The 20,896-nt window shown below is 36.7% G+C and overlaps 1 protein-coding gene across 14 annotated transcripts in view; it reads left to right on the top strand.

Annotated features, from left to right (window-relative positions):
- Positions 1–20,896, top strand: part of pfkpb (phosphofructokinase, platelet b) — a 60,855-nt gene that overhangs the window by 19,592 nt on the left and 20,367 nt on the right. For 7 of the 14 annotated variants that reach the window (XR_015478979.1, XR_015478980.1, XM_087241444.1 and 4 more), the window contains 5 exons: positions 6,396–6,460; positions 6,867–6,936; positions 9,834–9,980; positions 12,479–12,549; positions 12,640–12,727. Coding sequence is in view for 8 of the 14 variants with exons in the window: in XM_087241444.1 (XP_087097570.1) it covers positions 6,396–6,460; positions 6,867–6,936; positions 9,834–9,980; positions 12,479–12,549; positions 12,640–12,727 (441 nt within the window). In the remaining 6 variants the exon portion in view is untranslated. Of the gene's footprint in view, positions 1–6,395; positions 6,461–6,866; positions 6,937–9,833; positions 10,880–12,478; positions 12,550–12,639; positions 12,728–17,418; positions 18,529–19,108; positions 19,133–20,896 lie in introns of those variants that run through there. The other 7 variants (XR_015478978.1, XM_087241440.1, XM_087241446.1 and 4 more) reach the window with 4 other exon arrangements.

The following is a 20,896-nucleotide window of genomic DNA, read 5'->3' as shown; positions in this document are numbered from 1 at the left end:
TTTCTTCTGTGATGCAGCTCCTAGAGAAACAGAATATTAAATGAGAAAACAGTGGGCGTGGCTTGTTTTTTTACTGTGAGCTGATTGGGTGTAGTAAAGTAGGCCTTCCATTCAGAAAGATCGGGAAAAGGGTTTCAGGAGAGTTTTTACAATGTAACAGACACCTCCTGCTCACCATTTCTGTTTGTTGTCAAAACAGAGTTGGAGGGACATGGTTAAGTGTGTTAGCTACGCCCAATAAGATAGAATAGAATTTTACTGAAAACAAACTGGAAGTGGATTTTCAAATTCCAATTATTGATTATAAGGGCAAACTATTTTTTTTCTTTAAGACAAGCTAGGGCTGGGCGGGACAGTATATTGGGTTCTGGGAATATATTGATATGATTCCCCAAAGCAATGCGGTATTATCCAATATCATTCACGTGCGCATTCTGCGCGAAACAGACTAATCCAAGGAAACACGTGAGCTCAACTTGCACAAATGTACGCATTCGCAAATGAATGATTCACTCAATGAATCATACAAAAGATTTGTTCAAAATGCCATCTCTGACGCTACATGGAGGAACATTATTTATTTATTTATTTTTTATTTATTTATATTTTATTAGAACGTTCAAGAAGAATACAAAAACCTACAGAAATTGTACAAATCCTATATCAACAAAAGTAGACAACGGAACAAAACAAAACAGAGAAACAAAAGATTATACCTGGGGGAATATGAATTACAAAAATCAATTTAAATCTATCCTAAAGCAAGGTCACAGTGATGTTTAAACGGTCACATACAATGCAGTCCACTGGATATTATGAAAAAGAGACAATACTGTAAGATTCACACAGTGTTACTGATTTTAAAGCTTTGACATTGCTAGAGGTAGAGATTGTTATTAAATAATATTTCAAATCTAAAATAAGAAAAAGGGGCTTTACAGGAACATGCAGTGGGCAGGCAGTGCCGGTGTTGTATCGAGATCTGCCTCCCTGGACAAATCTGACTCCCCCTCGCGTGCACGCATGTCACACAGTGCCTGCAGCTGTCACATCGGTTTATGTGAAACCTTTTATAAATCATTTCTTCCGCAATTGACAGTAAGAACGAACATAGAAGCCTTTTTAAATTGACAAGCAGCACCTGAATGTGTTCAAAAGAATTAAAAACACCAAGATGGGAGGAATTTATATCACTATTCTAAAGTGAAACCACCTCATATTCACTGATTATAAGTTTAGTATTTATTACACAACGGTCTCTTCTTTACATTTACGTTATCACACATTTAGCCCTGCGTTCTGCTGTTATAATGACTGTTTACATTTATATGCTTCACCAGCATTTTATCACAGAACTCTGAAACAATTTGGTTACTTCTCATATCTATAGTCTATTCGTTTTCATCTCCTTATTTAATATTTAGTAAAACAAGTTTAGTCAAAACAAAAGAAAAGGTGTTGGAGTTTTTACATGGAGTGAAAGACTTCTCTTTAGATATCTTCAATATGTGCACTGCTTAATAATTGTGCATAATACATACATGTAAATGTGTAAAAAAACATATACAGCTGATTAAATTGTTGTTTATAAATCACACAACTGTGCTACACAGGAGTACTTATAACAACACTGTAAGTGTGACATAAAATACTGCGTTTCAAATTTACATTCAGTGTGGTGCTTTTCTATCCTACAATATTTCTTGTTGTGTTACTATTTAAGTTTGCCCCTTTTTTGCTCTGACAATGTTGCTGTTTTCTTTAGTTCTGTTTACTTTGTTATTTGCACAACAGAACAGTAGTGCATTGTATAGTGTTTTATTTATACAATGCAATTATTTATACAATGCAATGCAATTTATTTATCAAAGATTTTGTTTATAATTTGAAATGTTCTGCAACAGTTTTAAGTAAGAGAAAACCTGTACTGTGTTTTATTTATCAAATATTTTGCACAGCTGTTATTTTTTGTGCAGCTGTTTATTTGTAAACAGGGAGGAAAACCCCTGTGTTTGGATTATAATTTGCTCAAAAAACGTTTAATAATGTTTTAATAAAGGCTTTAACTCTTGAGTAACCATTTATGGAAAAATACCAGATATATATCGTATACTGTCATTCTTCCTAAAAATACCGGGATATGATATTTTGCCCATGTCGTCCAGCCCTATGACATGCACAGATTATGTTAGTAATGTGAGCTCATATGGTTAGTTATGATTTCATTCGTACTTTAATAGGATAGTTCACCTACAAATCTAAATTCTGTCACCATTTACTCACACTTCACTTGTTCAAAACCTATTTGATTTTCTTTCTTCGATTGAACACAAAAGAAGTTATTTTGAAAAATGCTGGTTGATGCTACCCACTGACCTCCATAATCATTTATTTTCTATGGGTACCAACAACCAGCATTCTGTGAAATAACTTCTTTTAAGAAAGAGATAATAATAAATGTGCATAAACTATGATGGAAACACATTTACTGAATGAATTCCAGCATGTGGCTCAAAAAAGGCATGTGAATTTGTTTGCCACAGTGCTTTCATTGTGTTTTGTTTTTGTCTTTTGAAGCGTAAGTAATTTCTTATATAAGAGTAAAGGCGCACAGTTTCTATCACAGCAAACTCCTTTTTTTCCTTTTGATATTTGCTGCCAGTTAATCAGAAAGTGATGATTTTGTTCTCTTTGACTTGCATTGGATGGAAACGCTGCTTTATTAGTAAAGGTTTTATGCAGCATTCAAGTTTTGCAGTCCTATTTGCATATTTAGATGAAAAAATAGACATTGTTACTGTTCAAATCCCTTTGTTAACAAAAGCTGAGAAAACCTTTCGAGCTAAAATTCAGATTTTGTAATTGTTACATCCTTTGAATGTATTAATTATAATTGTTTATTTATTGTGTGTTTCCTGCCTAGAGGGTAGAAGGGGGAGGGGGGTATTGACCTGTTGTTTGATGTGAGATGTTTATTGAGCACAATCCAACTTCAGTCTTTTGAAGAACTTTGTTGTTTACCTTGTGTTGTTGAACTTGCAGGCAGTCCGTCTACTTTCATTGTTATGGTGTTTAAAAGGTAATTGTCTTGTTTCTTTGTTTGATTTAAACTTGATTTACAAAAGGAAGCCGTAAGGAGAGGGTGCCATTTTTATTTTTGTTCTAGATTGTCTCTGTGTATTCTTAGTAAGGGAGTCGAGGAAAGCTTTTGTTGTTTATTTCTTTTCTTTTACCTGGATAGGTTATTTAGTACTCCTCCTAAGCTAGTTCCTGATTTGTTTGTTGTTTTGGTTTATGCTTACTGCTTCCCATTTTTGACGATTTATAAGAAAAAAAAATTAAGTTTACTCATCTTGTGGTTGTTTCACATTTCTAAGGACTGAAGTAATTCCTCAGTTTTGCTTATTATCTAGCCTTTGTCTAATTTGTTAGTTTTATTTTTGTTGTTGTTCCCCTAAAGTGCAAATTGTAGCTAATTATGTTACTTCCATTCTCAAACCCTAGACGAAAGGGGAAGGAACATAAAAGTAATAGACATATGGGCTGTTTTTCAATATGCGTTCTTTAGCAATCTTGCGTCCTCGTGTTCTTGTGTCATGTCAAATGCCAAAGCTTAGTTCCAAAATTCAAGGCCGCAAGAATGGAGGACGTGTGAAAGTTCCCACATGTATTCTTAATATCGAGGATGCGTGGATGCAGACTTGAGCGAAAAACTTGCTTGAGAAGTCACAGAAGTCATTATGGCTGAATAAAGGAGGTGGGAAGTGCAGCCTTTTATACTCGTTTATTATTAAAGTTCAGAGACTTCAGAGATAACTTATTTGTCTCAGGAGTTTCCTTAAATAAGACGTGAAAGTAGACATTAAAATAAAAATCTTAATGAACTCATAAACACATTAAAAGTGTTTATTTGCTGAAATTCTTATTAAAATGTGTTTTATTTGTATTGTGCAACGTATATTAGTAAGATTTAATGCATGTTCTATATATATATATATATATATATATATATATATATATATATATATATATATATATATACATATTGAAAAGGGGAAAAACAATAAATTGTTGTATAAATGCTGTAATGTTTAAATAAATTATAAAAATAATTTGTTCTTCCGAGGTGACCTGGCAAGAACGATCTTCACCAGAATGCAAGTCCGTTCTCTGTTTTCTTGGAATTGAGAAACAGCCTGAAGGCTGATTTATACTTCTGCGTCAAGTGCATGCGTATGCTACAGTGCGGCCTACACGTTGATACTTAGCCGTACGCCATGGCCGTCAGCATCGCTGACGTGCACCTCTCAAAAAATTTAACTACACGTCGCAACGGCGCATAGCGCAAGCTCTGTGATTGGTCGACTTGGTAGCGCTGACGAGTCTGGGCGGGGCCAAGAGCCACGCGAGCCCAATGGAGCGAAGGTGTTATTTCAGAACTACAGAAATTTATACTTCTATATTTGTATATTTATACTTGGTTTATACTTCTGCATCAAGTGATTGGCGTGCCCCACGGCGCATGCAACACGCGTAGCTAAGCATTTATACTTCTGCGCGCTGGTTCTGTTGTTCTGCAATAAAACTTCCGAACCACTAGTTGGCAGTAAGGTGTTAATGTTCCTCTGTGTTGTGTTTCTTTGCTGGTGTTTTATGCTTCCATTATGTACAAGTGGCCGAAACTCTGTCATTTTGAGGCAGGAACCGGCAGACATGCAACAACTATAACCATGAGAACCATGAAAACACAAAACAAAACTTTCCATTCAGAGCTCCTTCACGGGACTACACACCTGTAAACAATCGCTTCATCAGGCTCGCGCGGCCACAGCGTAGGCTTATGCATCAACGCATAGGCTGCGTCGTAGCATACGCGTGCGCTTGACGCAGAAGTATAAACCAGGCTTTTGTTTCTGACACATGCTGTAAGCTGCCAACCAATCAAAACACACTGGGTCATGATCTCACAGAAAGACGGGTTTAAAGAGAGCAGATTTTTGAACAAACCATTTCAGACACTGTGAGAAAAGAGCTGATGAATGTTGGACTATTTGTCACTTGCCTTAGTCCACCCCAATTCAATAATCGGTCAGGAGTCAATTAATCAAAATCAATGAATTTATTTATCGAGCATAAGTGAATAAAGGGAAGATCAGGATCCTGGGCTTTTGAAGAACCGTCAGCCAAGCAGTCTGGATGTCCAAAAGCTCTCAAACTCTTTCGACTCCCTTCTTTTATCCATCAGCAGCGTTCAATCTTTTTGGCCTCTCCTCTGATCAGTTACCCCCAATCTCTATTGTTGCCATCAGCTGTTTTCAGGCAGAATCATCTCTCAAAATCTGTGGTCTGCACACATAGATACCTCTGCACACAGAAACAAAAGGGCAAGGGAAAGTATCACTCCTCCTTGACATACTTGACATTACTGACATCTGAGGTGCAGCAAGCAACTGTAGCAAAAAATCATCAAAGCACAGCTGAGCATCATAACTTCCTTATAGAATTATCAGGATAATATAAATTTTATTAAAGCATCATACATCACGCATACACAGAGAGCAGTATAAAAATGCTGCATCTACCACATCTGCTTTTCCTCCTAGTCCTGTCTATGAACTCTTGACCTGTGTATGCACCCATCTAGGGGAAGCACTTTTGCAGATCTGTCTCCAGCCAGCACCCACACACAGCTCTTGTGGTTTTAGCAGTTAGTTAGAAACACATTATAACAGGGGTTAAGTAGAAGTACGCTATATCAGGAGACATCATCATATCTGACAAAAACACATATTGTAAATAATGAATAGTGAGGCAAATGGGAGTATATTCATCCAATAGCAAAAATATATCAAAAGAAAAGAGTGATTAGTAAGACAATAAAGCAATATTTTCCTTATCTGCACCAGTTCTCTTTTCTGTGTAGAAAAGTCACACATCACAGCTGCAACCCAGACAGGGGCTTTCTGCAAGACTTGTCTGTTACAGATTTAGTTATTTGACATTATAGGGGTGGAAAGTTCCTGTCTGATTTTAAGGTCAAACAGAATGTCTCATCATATCACTGCGTGGACTCATTAGATTATCATGGTTCAAGCAAACACATATACATATGCAAAATAAGCATGACCACATGTATATAATTCAAAAGAAGCATTAGACTGTAATTTTATTCCTTCATGAAGCAGTTTATGTTATGATCAAATCAAAATTTGGGGGAACTTTGGATAGATACATCTTTTGGATGTAAACATCTTAAAATAGCATAATAGGGGCACTGTAAAAGCCAGCCCTGTATCTTTTGTTTACTGTAAAGTTGGTTCAGTCTTATGAGTGTTTGGTAGACAGATTTTACGTCTGCTTTAGAGTTTTCAGCTTGTTTGTTTGTTGTAATGCAGACTCAGGAGGTTCAGAAGGCCATGGATGAAAAGAGATTTGAAGAAGCTGTGAAGCTGCGTGGCAGGTAAACCACAAATTCCTTCTCCTTTTACACAGCAGATGTCTTTATTTATGTATTCTGTTTTTTTTTTTTTTACATTTACTATTGTAATTATTATAATTGTCATTATTAAGTGACATATCATTTATCATTATGAGGGGGTCGTCATAGCTGAATGAACCACCTCTGGAATTCTGTTATTTGTGTGTTTTTACTATTTTTTCTTCTTTTGTTCTTGTTACAAAAATTGAAAAGATAATGTAGAAATTCTTTGACTATGTCTGCCATTACAAGCATTTATGTACTTTTCATTGGTACAAAAACCATGGTTCAAAAAACAGTATTATGAATTAACCATTAACTTAATTCATGCTCTTTATCACTAAAGGAAATGTCTGAATGGTCTGTTTTTTGTTTCTTCTAATTGTAGAAGTTTCGAAAACAACCTGAACACCTACAAACTCTTGTCTCACCGCAAAATTGACACAGAGCTTCCACATGTAAGTCTGTTGTGATGTTCAAGGCATGTCTGCTCTGATTCAGCTTCTTTCTGTGAAGTGTGTTCTCACAGCTCAGTTGTCACACAACTCATTTATTTTCTTCTTTGGCAATGATGGTGGAGAGCAGGATGGCCATTGTCGTGTATGTATAAGTTTTATAGAAGTAGAATATGATAATATAGTGCTTATCGCCTGAGTTCCTGAAGCTTCCCATTTTTTGTCCCCAGAGGCATTTTATTTATTTATTCCAAGTTTTAAATACAATATATTTCTGATTGGAGTGTTTTTATTGCTAAATATTTATTTTCGGCTTAGTCCCTTTATTAATCTGGGGTCGCCACAGCGGAATGAACTGCCAACTTATCAAGCACATGCTTTACGCAGCGGATGCCCTTCCAGCCACAACCCATCACTGGGAAACATCTGCGCACTCATTTACACTCATACACTACAGTCAATTTAGCCTAACCAATTCAACCTATACCACATGTCTTTGGACTGTGGGAGAAACCGCAGCACCCGGAGGAAACCCACGCGAATGCAGGGAGAACATGCAAACTCCACACAGAAACGCCAACTGACCCAGCCGAGGCTCAAACCAGCGACCCAGCGACTTTCTTGCTGTGAGGCGACAGCACTACCTACTGCGCCACTGCGTCGCCTAAACAAATATTTTAATTTAAATAATTTTGATGTAATGGAAAATATGCCATCTTAAGGCATCTCTGGCGCAGCTTCCAGTCATGGTCAATGTAGTGCAAAGTAACACAATAGTAACAAACAAGGGTGCGTTTCCCAAACAACGACGTAACTCACGGCTGAACTATCGCGGAACGATGGAGCGTTTGGAAAAAGAATGATGTAGTGACGAGTGTTTCCCAAAACCTGTAGTTTCTCTGTTGCTCTAAACTGGGTGGAGTCACTACTTTAGAGAAAAACCCATAATTTCTTTGTGCAAAATATATTGTTTTACACGCACGCGATTTTAAAAGAAAATCCAATATTAGGTTGGTAAAAACATGCACTCGCTTTCCATATTAACTGAAATATATGTAAATGGCACATAGGGCCTGTGTTTGCTTAAAGTTGAACATTACATAGTCTATTCTAAAACATCCACTTACAAAAGCTAACACGTATTCTAATATCATATAAATTATTTAAATAAATAAAAAATAAGGCTATTTATTATAAAATGAAATTTAATATTTATTATTTATTAAAAATGAAAAAATCATACTTTAATATTTATGATTATGATGATAATAATAATAATAATAATAACTATTATTATTATTATTATTAAGTAGGATATTGTTTTATTTATTTATATATACTTTTTAAATTTTCAGAGCGTTCTAATGAGAAGGCCCATGTCATACAGTACAGATACTTAATAAATAACCCACTATATATGAAAAGAATTAACTTATGCTTTTTGTTTTTACATTGGAAACGTATCATTAATTCCGCTTTTAAATAATGGGTCACCTATAGCTTTCGCAATGAGGCTGTGTTCAAAATGACATCAATGTTTTCAAAGTGCACTGCGAAGGGAGCGCAACTGTAAACGTAAAGATCGCTAAAACTGAGCTGTAAAAATAGTTTGAAAGCAAATTACACCTAAGAGAGATGACCTTAATGCTTTTTTATTTTTAATAATATAACAAGTGGGATAAGTGGGAATAGCGAGCAGCCAGGAACTATGTTTCTAAATACAGCTTCAGAGATGTAGTTGCGGGTGCTCAAGTTTGTGACGCAGTTTGCGAATGTTCGTTGGAGCGATGGGTTTGGGAAACGGCAAATCAACAAACTATGTTTGTGACGACAGAAATTGCGACCTTAGTTGGCTAATGATGGTTTTGGGAGACGCACCTCTGAGCAGCGTCACATGACTCCACACACGGTAAGGAGAGTAATTGATAAAATCGACCTGGAGAAATTAGATCGATTATTGATTTTGAATGTCGATTTCCATTACTTTTCGATCAATCGCCCAGCCCTACTATCTGAGAGAGTACTATAGGGTATGAATTCACTGCAGCATTTAAAAAAAAAATCAAGAAGTGATAACATTATGATAGTTTTGTCCCCGTTCACATAGATCTCTTATAACAGCTACCATAGAAACACTAGACTTTTATTATTTTTACACAGAAATGATAATTAAATTGTTTTCAAAACACATAAAGCTTTCAGTTTTTTTTCTGTCATGTAAACATCCTTGTGTGTCCATCTGTGCAGCACTGAAATCACTCAGCAGATCCTTTACCAGACCTCGCACTGACCCTATAGACTAGAACTTAGTAGTGTAGAGAATAAAAACAGATTAAATCTTGCATATTATTTGTATTTATATGCAAGTGAAGAAAGCTTAAAGGCATAATTGACTCAAAAATGTAAAATATGCCATTATTTACTCAGCGTCCAGTTGTTTCACACCTTTTCTGTCGTTGAACACAAAGGAAGATGTTTTGAAGAATGTGGGAAAACCTGCAACCATTGACTTCCATAGTAGGAAAAAAACGACTATGTAAGTAAATGGTTACAGGTTTCTACCATTCATCAAAATATCTTCCTTTGTGTATAACAGAAGAAAGAAACAGACACAGGTTTGCGACAATTGAAGGGAGATTAAATAATGACAGAATTTTCACTTTTTTGGGTGAACTATTCCTCTCAATCACTAGCACAAGAGCATAGTCATGCATTACAAGGATTTACTCGCAACAGCAGTTTAATCCAGGATTTTGCTCAGTTGTTTTTGTTTCGCACAAGATTAGATTAACACTGAATTGTACTATAAACATTTGTGGGTAACAGCAGGGCACAGATGCTTTGAGAACAGTAAGACTTACGATATTATAATAGCATCTCTCTTCTCTTCGGTCCTCTAGAGTTCGTTTAATGTGGCCGTGTTGAATGTTGGCGCTCCTGCGGCTGGTATGAATGCTGCCGTGCGCTCAGCTGTCAGAGTCGGCATCACTGAAGGACACACCATGTTTGCTGTGAGCGACGGGTTTGAGGGCTTCTACAAAGGACAGGTAATGCAGTAGTAGGTAATCGCAGAAGCAGACCTTTGGCCTTTTTATTAGTGATCTTTCAGCATTCACAGTTAAAGCAAAATGATTCGCCCTTTTGTGAATTTTCTTTTTCTTTTTTATATTTCCCAAATGATGTTTAACAGAGCAAGGAATTTCTCATAGTATTTCCTATAATATTTTTTCTTCTGGAGAAAGTCTGATTTGTTTATTTCAGCTAGAATAAAAGCAGTTTTTAATGAAAAAAAATGTTACGGTCAATAATATTAGCCCTCTTAAGCAATATTTTTTCTGATTGTCGACAGAACAAACCACGATTATACAATGACTTGCCTAATTACCCTAACCTGCCTAGATAACCTAGTTAAGCCTTTTAATGTCACTTTAATCTGAATACTAGTATCTTTTAATATCTAGTAAAATATTATTTACTTTCATCATGGCAAAAATAAAAGAAGTCAGTTATAAGAAATTAGTTATTAAAACTATTAAGATTAGATATATGTTAAAATTGGGGAAAATATTCAGTAGGGTTAATAATTCTGATTTCAACTGTATTTAATACTTTCATTGGTCTGCATAAATGACTACACACACTTTTGCCAGTGAATATATCCAATATAGTTTGGTGTATTTAAACCAAACACACCAAACCATATTTATCCATTAAAATGAGATTCATTAACTTCTTGGTACACCTAACATTTAACATTCTGAACACCTAACATTTAACACCGAACTTTCTACTTCAAAGAGTAGAAAGATAATACAGTGTATCCGGAAGGTATTCATACTGTAGCTCCTCACTTTTTTCTCACTTTTCATGTTACAGCCTTATTCCAAAAATGATTAAATTCATTAATTTCCTCTAAATTCTCCACAGAATAGCCCATAATGACAATGTGAAAAAGAGTTTTTGAAATTGTTGCAAATTTATAAAAAAATTAAAAACCTGAAAAATCACCTGTACATCAGTATTGACAGCCTTTGCCATCAAGCTCTGAATTGAGCTCAGTTACATTCTGTTTCACTGATCATTCTTGAGATGTTTCTGAGCTTCATTGGAGTTCACCTGTGGTAAATTCAGTTGATTGGACATGATTTGAAAAGACATACACCTGTCTATATAAGGTCCCAGGGTTGACAGTGCATGTCAAAACACAAACCAAGCATGAAGACAAAGGAATTGTCTGTAGACCCCCAAGACAGGATTGTCTTGAGGCACAAGGCTGGGGAAGGTTACAGAAACATTTCTGCTGCTCTGAAAGTTCCAATGAGCACAGTGGCCTCCATCATCCATAAGTGGAAGATGTTTGGAACCATCAGGACTCTTCCTAGATCTAAGCTGAGTGATCTGGTGAGAAACACCTAAGCCAGCTCTATCCCTACAGTGAAGCATGGTGGTGACAGCATCATGCTGTGGGGTGATTTTTTTCAGCAGCAGGAACTGGAAGACTAGTCAGGATAGAGGGCAAGATGAATGCAGTAATGTAAAGAGACATCCTGAATGAAAACCTTGACCTCAGACTGGGGCAATGGTTCATCTTCCAGCAGGACAATGACAGCAGCACACCGCCAAAATATCAATGAAGTGGCTTCACAACAACTTCTGGAATAAGACTGTAACATAAAAAAATGTAGAAAAATGAAGCGCTATGAAGACTTTCCAGATGCACTGTATAAAAGTTTGATCAATAAAGTAAATGTTTTGACATTATTTCCTTTTCAACCAGCAATTTTGCCACTAATAATGTTTTGAAAGCTTGGTTACTAAAAGACAAAGCATCAGTAAACATAATTGAAACAAAAACATGACTTTTTGATTGTTTAAGATGTTAATTGTTTTCAAATACAGTTCATTATTCAAGATGTGATGGAAATGTCGTTATATTTTCATTTAAACAAATCAAACATCTGGTAGCAACCCTGTTCTGTGAGAAACACTGCATGGACAGTAGTGTGTGTGTGTGTGTGTGTGTGTGTGTGAATTGGTCCTTTTCCTAATGAGATAAACCCTCATGATTACAGTAAGCCCATTATTCCCTCCCACAATCCCCTGCTGCATTGTGCTCAGTGCCATATTTAACCCAGTGTAACATTTCAGATGCACTCAATGCTGCTTTCATCATTCAGAGGAAGCGCCTTTGAAAATACATGTTTGCCATTTCAGTGCACATTTTGAACATTCAATGGGACTAAAGCAGTTTTACAAGCTTTCTTTGTGTGTAGACGTTGCGGTGGGCTTCAAAATCACAGGGATTTGGGTCCTGTTTTAATATCGGGAAATTTTTAAAAAGAGACTTGTTGGGTTTATGTCACTCCAATATGACAGTGAAAAAACAATACACACAGTTCTGTCCAAACAGCTTCATTTTCATCATAGGTGCCCTCTAACTCTGTTAGTATCAGTGATCATACTTTTATTTTGCAGTGTAAAGGAGTTCAAATTCAAGCAAACGTTCACACTGTATTCTGTTTTTTTAATGTTTTCTTTCTCTCAGATAAAAGAAATCAAGTGGGGGGATGTTGGGGGCTGGACGGGGCAGGGCGGGTCCCTGCTAGGAACAAAACGGTAAGGTTACACTTCAGGTCTATTGTCAACAAAAGTGTGTTTGTGCATTGTATTAGATGTTTTCTGATACCCTGAAGTGTCATTTTTCAGAACCCTCCCAGCAAAACATGTGGATAAAATTGCAGAGCAGATGAGGATTCACAACATAAACGCTTTACTGGTTATTGGAGGATTTGAGGTATGTGTTATGATGTTAACAGTATTCACCTACATATAAATTAGTAAAATATGATGTACTACTGAAAAAAAGGCCAGCCAACTCAGTTTCCCAGACGTATTTATTAGGATCACACTTCATTATGTATCATTTTATATTTGTTATATTGAATTTTATTTACAGGTAAAAAACAATCATTCATAATATTTTGTTATACTGCCAAAAAAGTATTTTCTATAAGAATATAATATTTAATTATTATAAAGTGTAACATATCCCTGTTTTAAAAGTTATTTTAACAAAATCTATCTTACAGATTTACAATTGTATTATCATCTTACCAATGCTACCATTTAAAAATTTGGGGTCAGTAGGTTTGTAAAGGTAAAAGAAAATTTACATCATGACATACATACACACACACACACACACACACAAACACACACACACACACACACACACACACACACACACACACACACACACACACACACACACACACACACACACACACACACACACACACACACACACACACACACACACACACACACACACATGCAGCTATTGTTATGGGTACTTCCCATTGACATAATTTTTATACTGTAAAGACTTTATATTCTATATTCTCACATTATCAACACACTTCATTCTGTAAGATTTATATGCCATTTTTATCATGGGAACTAAAAAATGCCCCTGTAAGGTAAAAAAAAAATCACTGGTATTTCTATACTTGTGGGGACAATGTACAATGTAAAGAATACAAGGTACACACACATACACATAATTGTTGCTGATAATTAATAAATAAAATAGATAATAGTTTTACTATTCCACACTAGGACTGATTTTATAAAAATAAAGATCTGATCAACCTCAACATTTTAAATAGTAGCTTAAAACACCTGGAAACAAACAAAAATGATGTCTAAGGGTAATCAGTACAATCATTAACTGTACATACTGAAATATAAATGTAGCATAAATGCCTTTCTTCAATATGAAGACACTTTATTATCTTTATTATCTTATTATCTTTTCTAATCTGACTTCATTTTTATAATGACAAAATCAAAAATATTTTGTTATTGTGTTATTTTATTATATTATAAATAATATATTAACAAATACTTAATATTTATCTCAATTATTCTGCATTGTATCGATTATGAGGTGTAGTTTACTAGTTTTATGGAGAGTAAGAGTGGGTATAAACTAGGGCTGTGCGATATGGGTAAAAAAATAAACTTCTCATGATTTTCCAGAGCAATATTGCGATTTTAATTTTAATCACGTTACAGTGTTTATGTACAGTGTGAAACATTTTTCCAAAGGAAAATAATTAGATCTTCATCAAAGACCTGTAGCATGTCTCTAAAACAGACACAAGGCAAAATGTAAAATAAAGTTCACCTAGCAAAGGTGTAATAAATTAGCTCTAGAACAGACCTATGGCAAAACAAATAAACAAACTAATGTGTGTGTGCGCGCGCTGTCAAACTTAAGGAAGGCTCCGAAGTTCTGCTTGACCACATAGCAGAAGTAGTTGTGTGTACTTTTCAATGTGTCCACAGATTTTTTTGCCATGCATAGCTCATAGACCTCTTTGTGACTTGTGATTTTACATGCACAAGTCTGTTATTTGCAATATTTCTTAATAACTATCATATTGAGAGCCTCACGTTTGCGTACTCCAGGTGCTCCCAGTTGAAAACATCTCTTTTCAGACAAACTTTAAATGTAACTTTTCAGAATGGCACACCGAGAGTCACATAACAAGAACTGACCGATCAGCGTCATACTTTGTATGGAATATACACACATCGGTAGATTAATTACCTCAGACAAACACAGGATACCCAAACACCAAGCTCTTTTTAATTTTCTCCATGAATAAAACGTGTATCAAAGCTGCAGCAATGTTTTGTTAGTTTGTCATCCTTTGGGAAAACAGAAGTGGCGTGCCTCGCGCTTTCCACACGCTTTCCACACACTTTTTTTTTTGTTTCGGAACCTGTCTTGTTTGCCCAGTTAGCGCGGTTTGTTTGGCATAGGTGAATCCAGCAATCGCGCTCGGATCCAGTCCAAAACAATCGGTCTGAGATCGCCTGAATGAGGTGGTCTTGGCTTGATTGAAACGAAGTCTGGAGCGGATCGATTGTAGTAAGAAAACGATACAATCTGAGCCCGGCTATATCCCAGTGTTTTATGGGTATGTAATAGGTATACGGCTATAGGAAGAGAGAATTATGAGTAGTGCGGGACGTCATTCCAGATATCCCGGAAGTTTCGTGAGTCTCCCACAAATGCACAGAGACTACCGGATGCCCGCAAACGAGTGATAATCTCCTGGAAATCGCGCATCTCCCTCCTGGTCCTCAAATACATCGCGCACCCTTCCCACCCCACCCTACCCCTCCCACCACATCTGTCCTTGCTCTTCAGACACGTCACACGCAATATTTCAAACACCACAACACCCCACCCCCGACAGTTGAGCGGGACTAAACCGTGAAACTCTGACCGATGTAAGGACAGTTTACTCACACTTGACTTGTTTTAGCTCTGTTGGTCTGTTTAGAAACTTTTCCGTGTGAAAACGAACTGCACCAAGAAAAAAGAGCAACATTGTAACAATTTTAATCCCTGTTTCGGAACAAATGAATCGATTTACAGGTGTTAAAGCACCCTAAGGGCCTACTCACACTATGCCATCCGTACCGTGCCCAGGCCCGTTTCCTGGATCGTTTGAGAAGTGTGAGTGTGCTGAATCGGGCTCAAGCACAGTTCACTTGGCTGGCCCTGGCCCGGTTGGAAGAGGTGTGCCTGAGCGCGGTTCACTTGGGCTTTGGCCCGAAACTGAAAGTGAGACGTGACTTTTAAGGGACTGTTTCATATGGATTTATTATTCATTCTTACTGTTCAGTAAACGCAAACTGCCGTTGTTTATTAAAGACGAGAACTTCTCACAGCTCGCCTACAGCAGACCTCCTCAATCCTGCAGCTCGAGAGCTTTATGATTGTTTATGAGCGCCCAAAGTGGCAAATCTGTTCGGCGAAATATCTGACTGCGTGTCCCCGCATCCCTAAGGACTGTTTGGCGAAATATTTGACTGCATGTCACTGCATAACAAACGACTCAAACGATATAACTACAGAAATCTCCACTGTCCTGCTGAGTGAGAGAGCGCTTCTCACTGAACAGCGCAGCAGCGATGACGTAAGCGTGCCGAGGCAACTGTACCTAGTGTGAGTACTGCCTGAGACGCAATGTATAAAGGACTTACAAATTACCTGGTTCTGCAATACATCAGCCTTCCTGTTTCCAAAGTAATCCCACACCACAATTGTTGACTTTTTTTTGGCACCAAGGCAAGTCCTTTTTAGATGAACTTCATCTTCATCTGTTTATGCAGCCTATTCAGTTTCCTGTTCTCATGCTTTGTTTAGGCGCGCTGCATTATGATTGGTTCAAATAGTATACAGAGGGAAAATCGTGCTTTAAGGCGATTTAGAAATTGCACACGTCCAAATCGTGATTTCGAAACAATTTCTATTAATCGCACAGCCCTAGTTTAAATTACACACTTTTTATTTTAAACATTGAACATTTAAACCTTTGTCAATTTGGATTACAGTTTAGCAAAAAAAAAAACAAAAAAAAACAAGAATAATATCTAGACTCAATAATGATAATAATAATAATATAAACTTTGAAAGAAAAATAAATAAATAATAATAAATAATGCAGCAACAATATATTTAGTCACCTTAGAATTATAAGGTTCTATCTGACATTTTTGTCAAAATTGAGTTATTGACATATTCTTATTAAATGACAACTTATTTACATTATAGGATGTTTTTTTAAATACGTTTTTAACATTTTAGGACTTTTTTTATTTTAAAAGGGTTAGGTTTAGGGTTTATGTTAGGCACATACTGTTTGCTATGGAATGCAAAAACTTAAAAGATCAGATTGCAGCTAGAATCTTATAATTCTAAGGTGACGTTTTGTCTAATCTACAGTTAAAGTCAAAGTTATTCGCCTTCCTGCGAAACATTTCCCAAATGATGTTTAACAGAGCAAGGAATTTTTAACAGTATTTCCTATAATATTGTTTCTTCTGGAGAAAGTCTTACTTGTTTTATTTCAGCTAGAATAAAAACCATTGCCCATTTTAAGATCAATATTATTAGTCTAATTACCCTAAGTTGCCTAATTAACCTAGTTTAAGCCTTTAAATGTCACTTTAAGCTGAATACTAGTACCTTGGAAGTATCTACTAACGTATTATGCACTGTCTTATGGCAAAGAAAAAAGAAATCAGTTATTAGAAATGAATCATTATGACTATATAACTATTATGTTTAGAAGTGTGAAGAATAGAATAGAAATAACAAACAGAAATTGGGAAAAATATACAGAGGGGCTAATAATTCAGCAGGGCTACTAATTCTCTATTCAACTGTATATACTTTTAATGTTCATCAATTCTACAAAAGGGTTGCCATCTAGAACTGAGACACTCAATAATGACTTATTTTGTTCTGTGCACTACTAAAAGAGATACAGGTTTCTTCTGCCATTTCACAGTCTACATAACCTCTTCCAGTTCCTCTTTCCCTCATTATCACAGTGGGCACGGCTCTCTGCCCATTACCCATAATCCTGCTCAGTGACCCATAAGTCCTTACTCTGACCGCAGGCATATTTGGGTCTGATGGAGCTCCAAGCAGCTCGCTCCAAACACGCAGAGCTCTGTGTGCCGATGGTGATGGTCCCGGCCACTGTGTCCAACAATATCCCCGGCTCAGACCTGAGCATCGGGGCAGACACGGCCATCAACGCCATCACAGACGTAAGACCGCACACACACTCAATCCCGAGAGTGTGTGTGTGAGGGGTTTTTATGTATGTGTGGGCATGGATATCTGTTTGTCAAGAGCACTGGAGATACACTGAAAGGTCAGAGCTGATGACGGTCAGCCTCTCTAATGGAGAAGCACACACACACTGAATGCTGGCAGTGTGAGACTCAGGTTAGAGACTCTCGTGTGTTTTTAGATGCACAGTTAGAAGTGTAGAGGTGTGGTAGAGACCAGACATATGCTTATATGTTAAGGTTACAGCCATTTACACATACAGACATCTGATACATATGCCAATTATATACAGTATATGACATACAAGTTCATATTTGGATTTTGCATGTAAAAAAATATGCAACATATATTTTGAAATACTGCAAGTAATGGCCCTTATATGTATATATTTTTTCTAACCTTCGGAATATCAATTATGTACACATATATTCAAATATATTAGCAATAATGTTATATATGTGTTTATATAGCTTTAACCCTCACTGGCCACTTTATTAGGTACACCTGTCCAACTACTTGTTAACGCAAGTTCCTAATCAGCCAATCACATGGGACCACCTCAATGCATTTAGGCATGTAGACATGCTGCAGTTCAAACCGAGCAACAGAATGGGGAAGAAAAGTGATTTAAGTGACTTTTAATGTGGCTAGAATTTGCACAGGCTCACCAAAAGAAGACAAGAAGAAAGGATTAAGGCAGTTTTGAAAAAAGTGGGTCCAACCTGGTACTAGTAAGGAGTACCTTATAAAGTGGCCGGTGAGTGTATAATCATATGTAATATATATGTACTTATTCAAGTGATTGAAAAATATAGAAGCAAGCAGCCAATTTTGCAATATTTCCATGTATCAGATTTCTATGCGGATAGATTTTAGACCCAGTAATTTATTTTATGTTGCTTTATTTTATTTTTTATTTTTTTAAGGACACAGTAATGTTAAAAGTTTCTTTGATAATCCAATTTTACAAATGCTTACAAACTGTCTGCAAATAATATTGAATAAATGTCTAGTTTTAACGTTGAAAGAATTCAATAGAATTTTCTTGTAAAACCTAATCCAAAATAAGCTTTGGAAATTAGGATGATTTCACTCTGTACTTTACATTTACAACCATTTTTAAAATGTAAAGTTAAATATCAAAATTGTAAGATAAACTCAAAATTGTTAAATGTAAATGTATTATGTTTCTTGTTGCAGATATTGTAAAATTAAATTAAAACTGTAAGATATAAACTCTTATGAAAAAGCTCATATCTTCCCCAGAGATGGGCTGCGGATGGAAGGACGTTGCGTAAAACATAAGCTGGAAAAGTTGGCGGTTCCTTCCACTGTGGTGACCCCGGATTAATAAAGGGACTAAGCCAGGGACTAACCTTCCTGCAGATTGCAGTTGCAACCCATATCAAACACACCTGCCTGTAATTATCACGTGGTGTGAAGTAATTGATTCAGGTGTGTTTGATATGGGTAGCAACTGAAATCTGCTGGAAGGTGGCTCTCCAGGAACAGGGTTGGCCACCCCTGAACTAAGCCACAAAGAAAATGAATGAATGAATGGAAAAGCTCATATCAGTGAAACAATTTTTTATGTACACAATTAAAGTGCAATTTAATTAAAGTTTCTTGCCCTTGATGTTATTGTCATAATGCATGTATTTTACCTAAACATTATGTAGAAGTTTCTATATTACCTTAATAAATATATCTTAAATTGTCAATTGAATCATTTATATCATTTAAATAAACAGTTAATGTTATGTTAGTCAAATATTATTATTAATATTACTATTAAAATATTACTCAAATTACTTAAAACTAAAACTACTATTATTATTGTATAATTGAAGTTGAACGCAATAATTTCTAGTGAGTTTTTCCTTTATTCCCTTAATTCCCTTGCACATTTAGTTACTTATCTAAAGTGCATGTAAGTTTACTTTACACACTGCTTATAATGTAGTTTGAGGAAGTAGAGCTGCATCGAGAACTGTCATGTTTGTGAGGTTGACCGTCAGCACAGTATGACTGAATCAGTGTGTCTGGAGATAAACGCATGTGGTCACAGCACAACCTGTCGTCTGCATCACTATGTGTGTGTGTGTGTGTGTGCTTGCACCTTCTGTGTGTGTGTGCTTACACCTTCTGTGTGTGTGTGCTTACATAGCAGGCCTGGTCCACCTCAAGCACAATCAAATACACATGGATTATGCTTGATTATAATCCATATGCTGCAGAAACATCTTAAAGTTTCCTATTTCGTTTATATAAAGTATATATACCTTTACCAAATAATTGGAATCCAACAAACATAAATACTGCAAGACAGCACAACAACTAAAAGAGTGAAATCTGATTTCATGGTGACCTGAAGTTGTATCAATTCAACTTGTTTGTTGCATAATAATTGTAATTTAATGCAACAAATGTAAACAATCAAATGTGTAATGCAACTAACTGCATGCTGTTTTGGGCCCGGCCTGACGTCCAGTGTGTGTCTGTCTTCATGCATGTGCTCTTCTGTGCTGTCGAGGGTTTGGTTGTGCTGCGTTTAGTCTGGTTGTGCAGTTGTGGTTCAGCTGCTCACGTTTCAGGTCATTCTGTGGCATTTCAAAAGTCAGCGTTTCAAGAGTTCACACTTAGCTGATAATCAATAAAGCGTATTTGGCATGCTGTCCCGGGAGAGAGCCCTGAGCTCGTAATATCCTCGAGCCCGGGGCTCCCTCCCGTTAGAAGGGCGAGAGGGGAATTCGAGGTCAGGTAGGTCTCGAGAACTCCCCTGCTTGTCACCGTGAGAAGTGCAAACTCAGGTTGTATTGAGTGATAATTTGTTTTAGTCGATTGCTATGGTTTATGTTTTTGGACGGTGGGAGGAAACCGGAGAACCCGGGGAAAACCCACGCGAACACGGGGAGAACATGCAAACTCCACACAGAAACACCAACCAGCCCGATGGGTTGGACTAGCGGTGTTCTTGCTGTGAGGCAACAGTGCTAGCCACTGGGCCACCGTGTCGCCCGATCAGAAAAAGTGGGAGGATGTAGGGGTGGAAGGGGGGGAGCTTCAAGACGAAGATAACTGGAGTGGAAAACTCAGGTTATTTATAATGCTTCCGTAATCATCTAATAGGGCTGATTACGGAGCTAACAAGGAGCCAGCCGTGTTGATTATAAGCACGTGATCCTCTCGAAATTAGTTTATGAATAAACCACACTTCAAGAGTTCACACTTAGCTGATAATCAATAAAGCGTATTTGGCATGCTGTCCCGGGAGAGAGCCCTGAGCTCGTAATATCCTCG

This window comes from Danio rerio, chromosome 2 (genome assembly GCF_052040795.2).
Source record: "Danio rerio strain M-AB ecotype USA chromosome 2, GRCz13ab, whole genome shotgun sequence".
Lineage (NCBI taxonomy): Eukaryota > Metazoa > Chordata > Actinopteri > Cypriniformes > Danionidae > Danio > Danio rerio.
The sequence above is the reverse complement of the archived record's forward strand: the minus strand, read 5'-3'. Positions and strand labels throughout refer to the sequence as shown.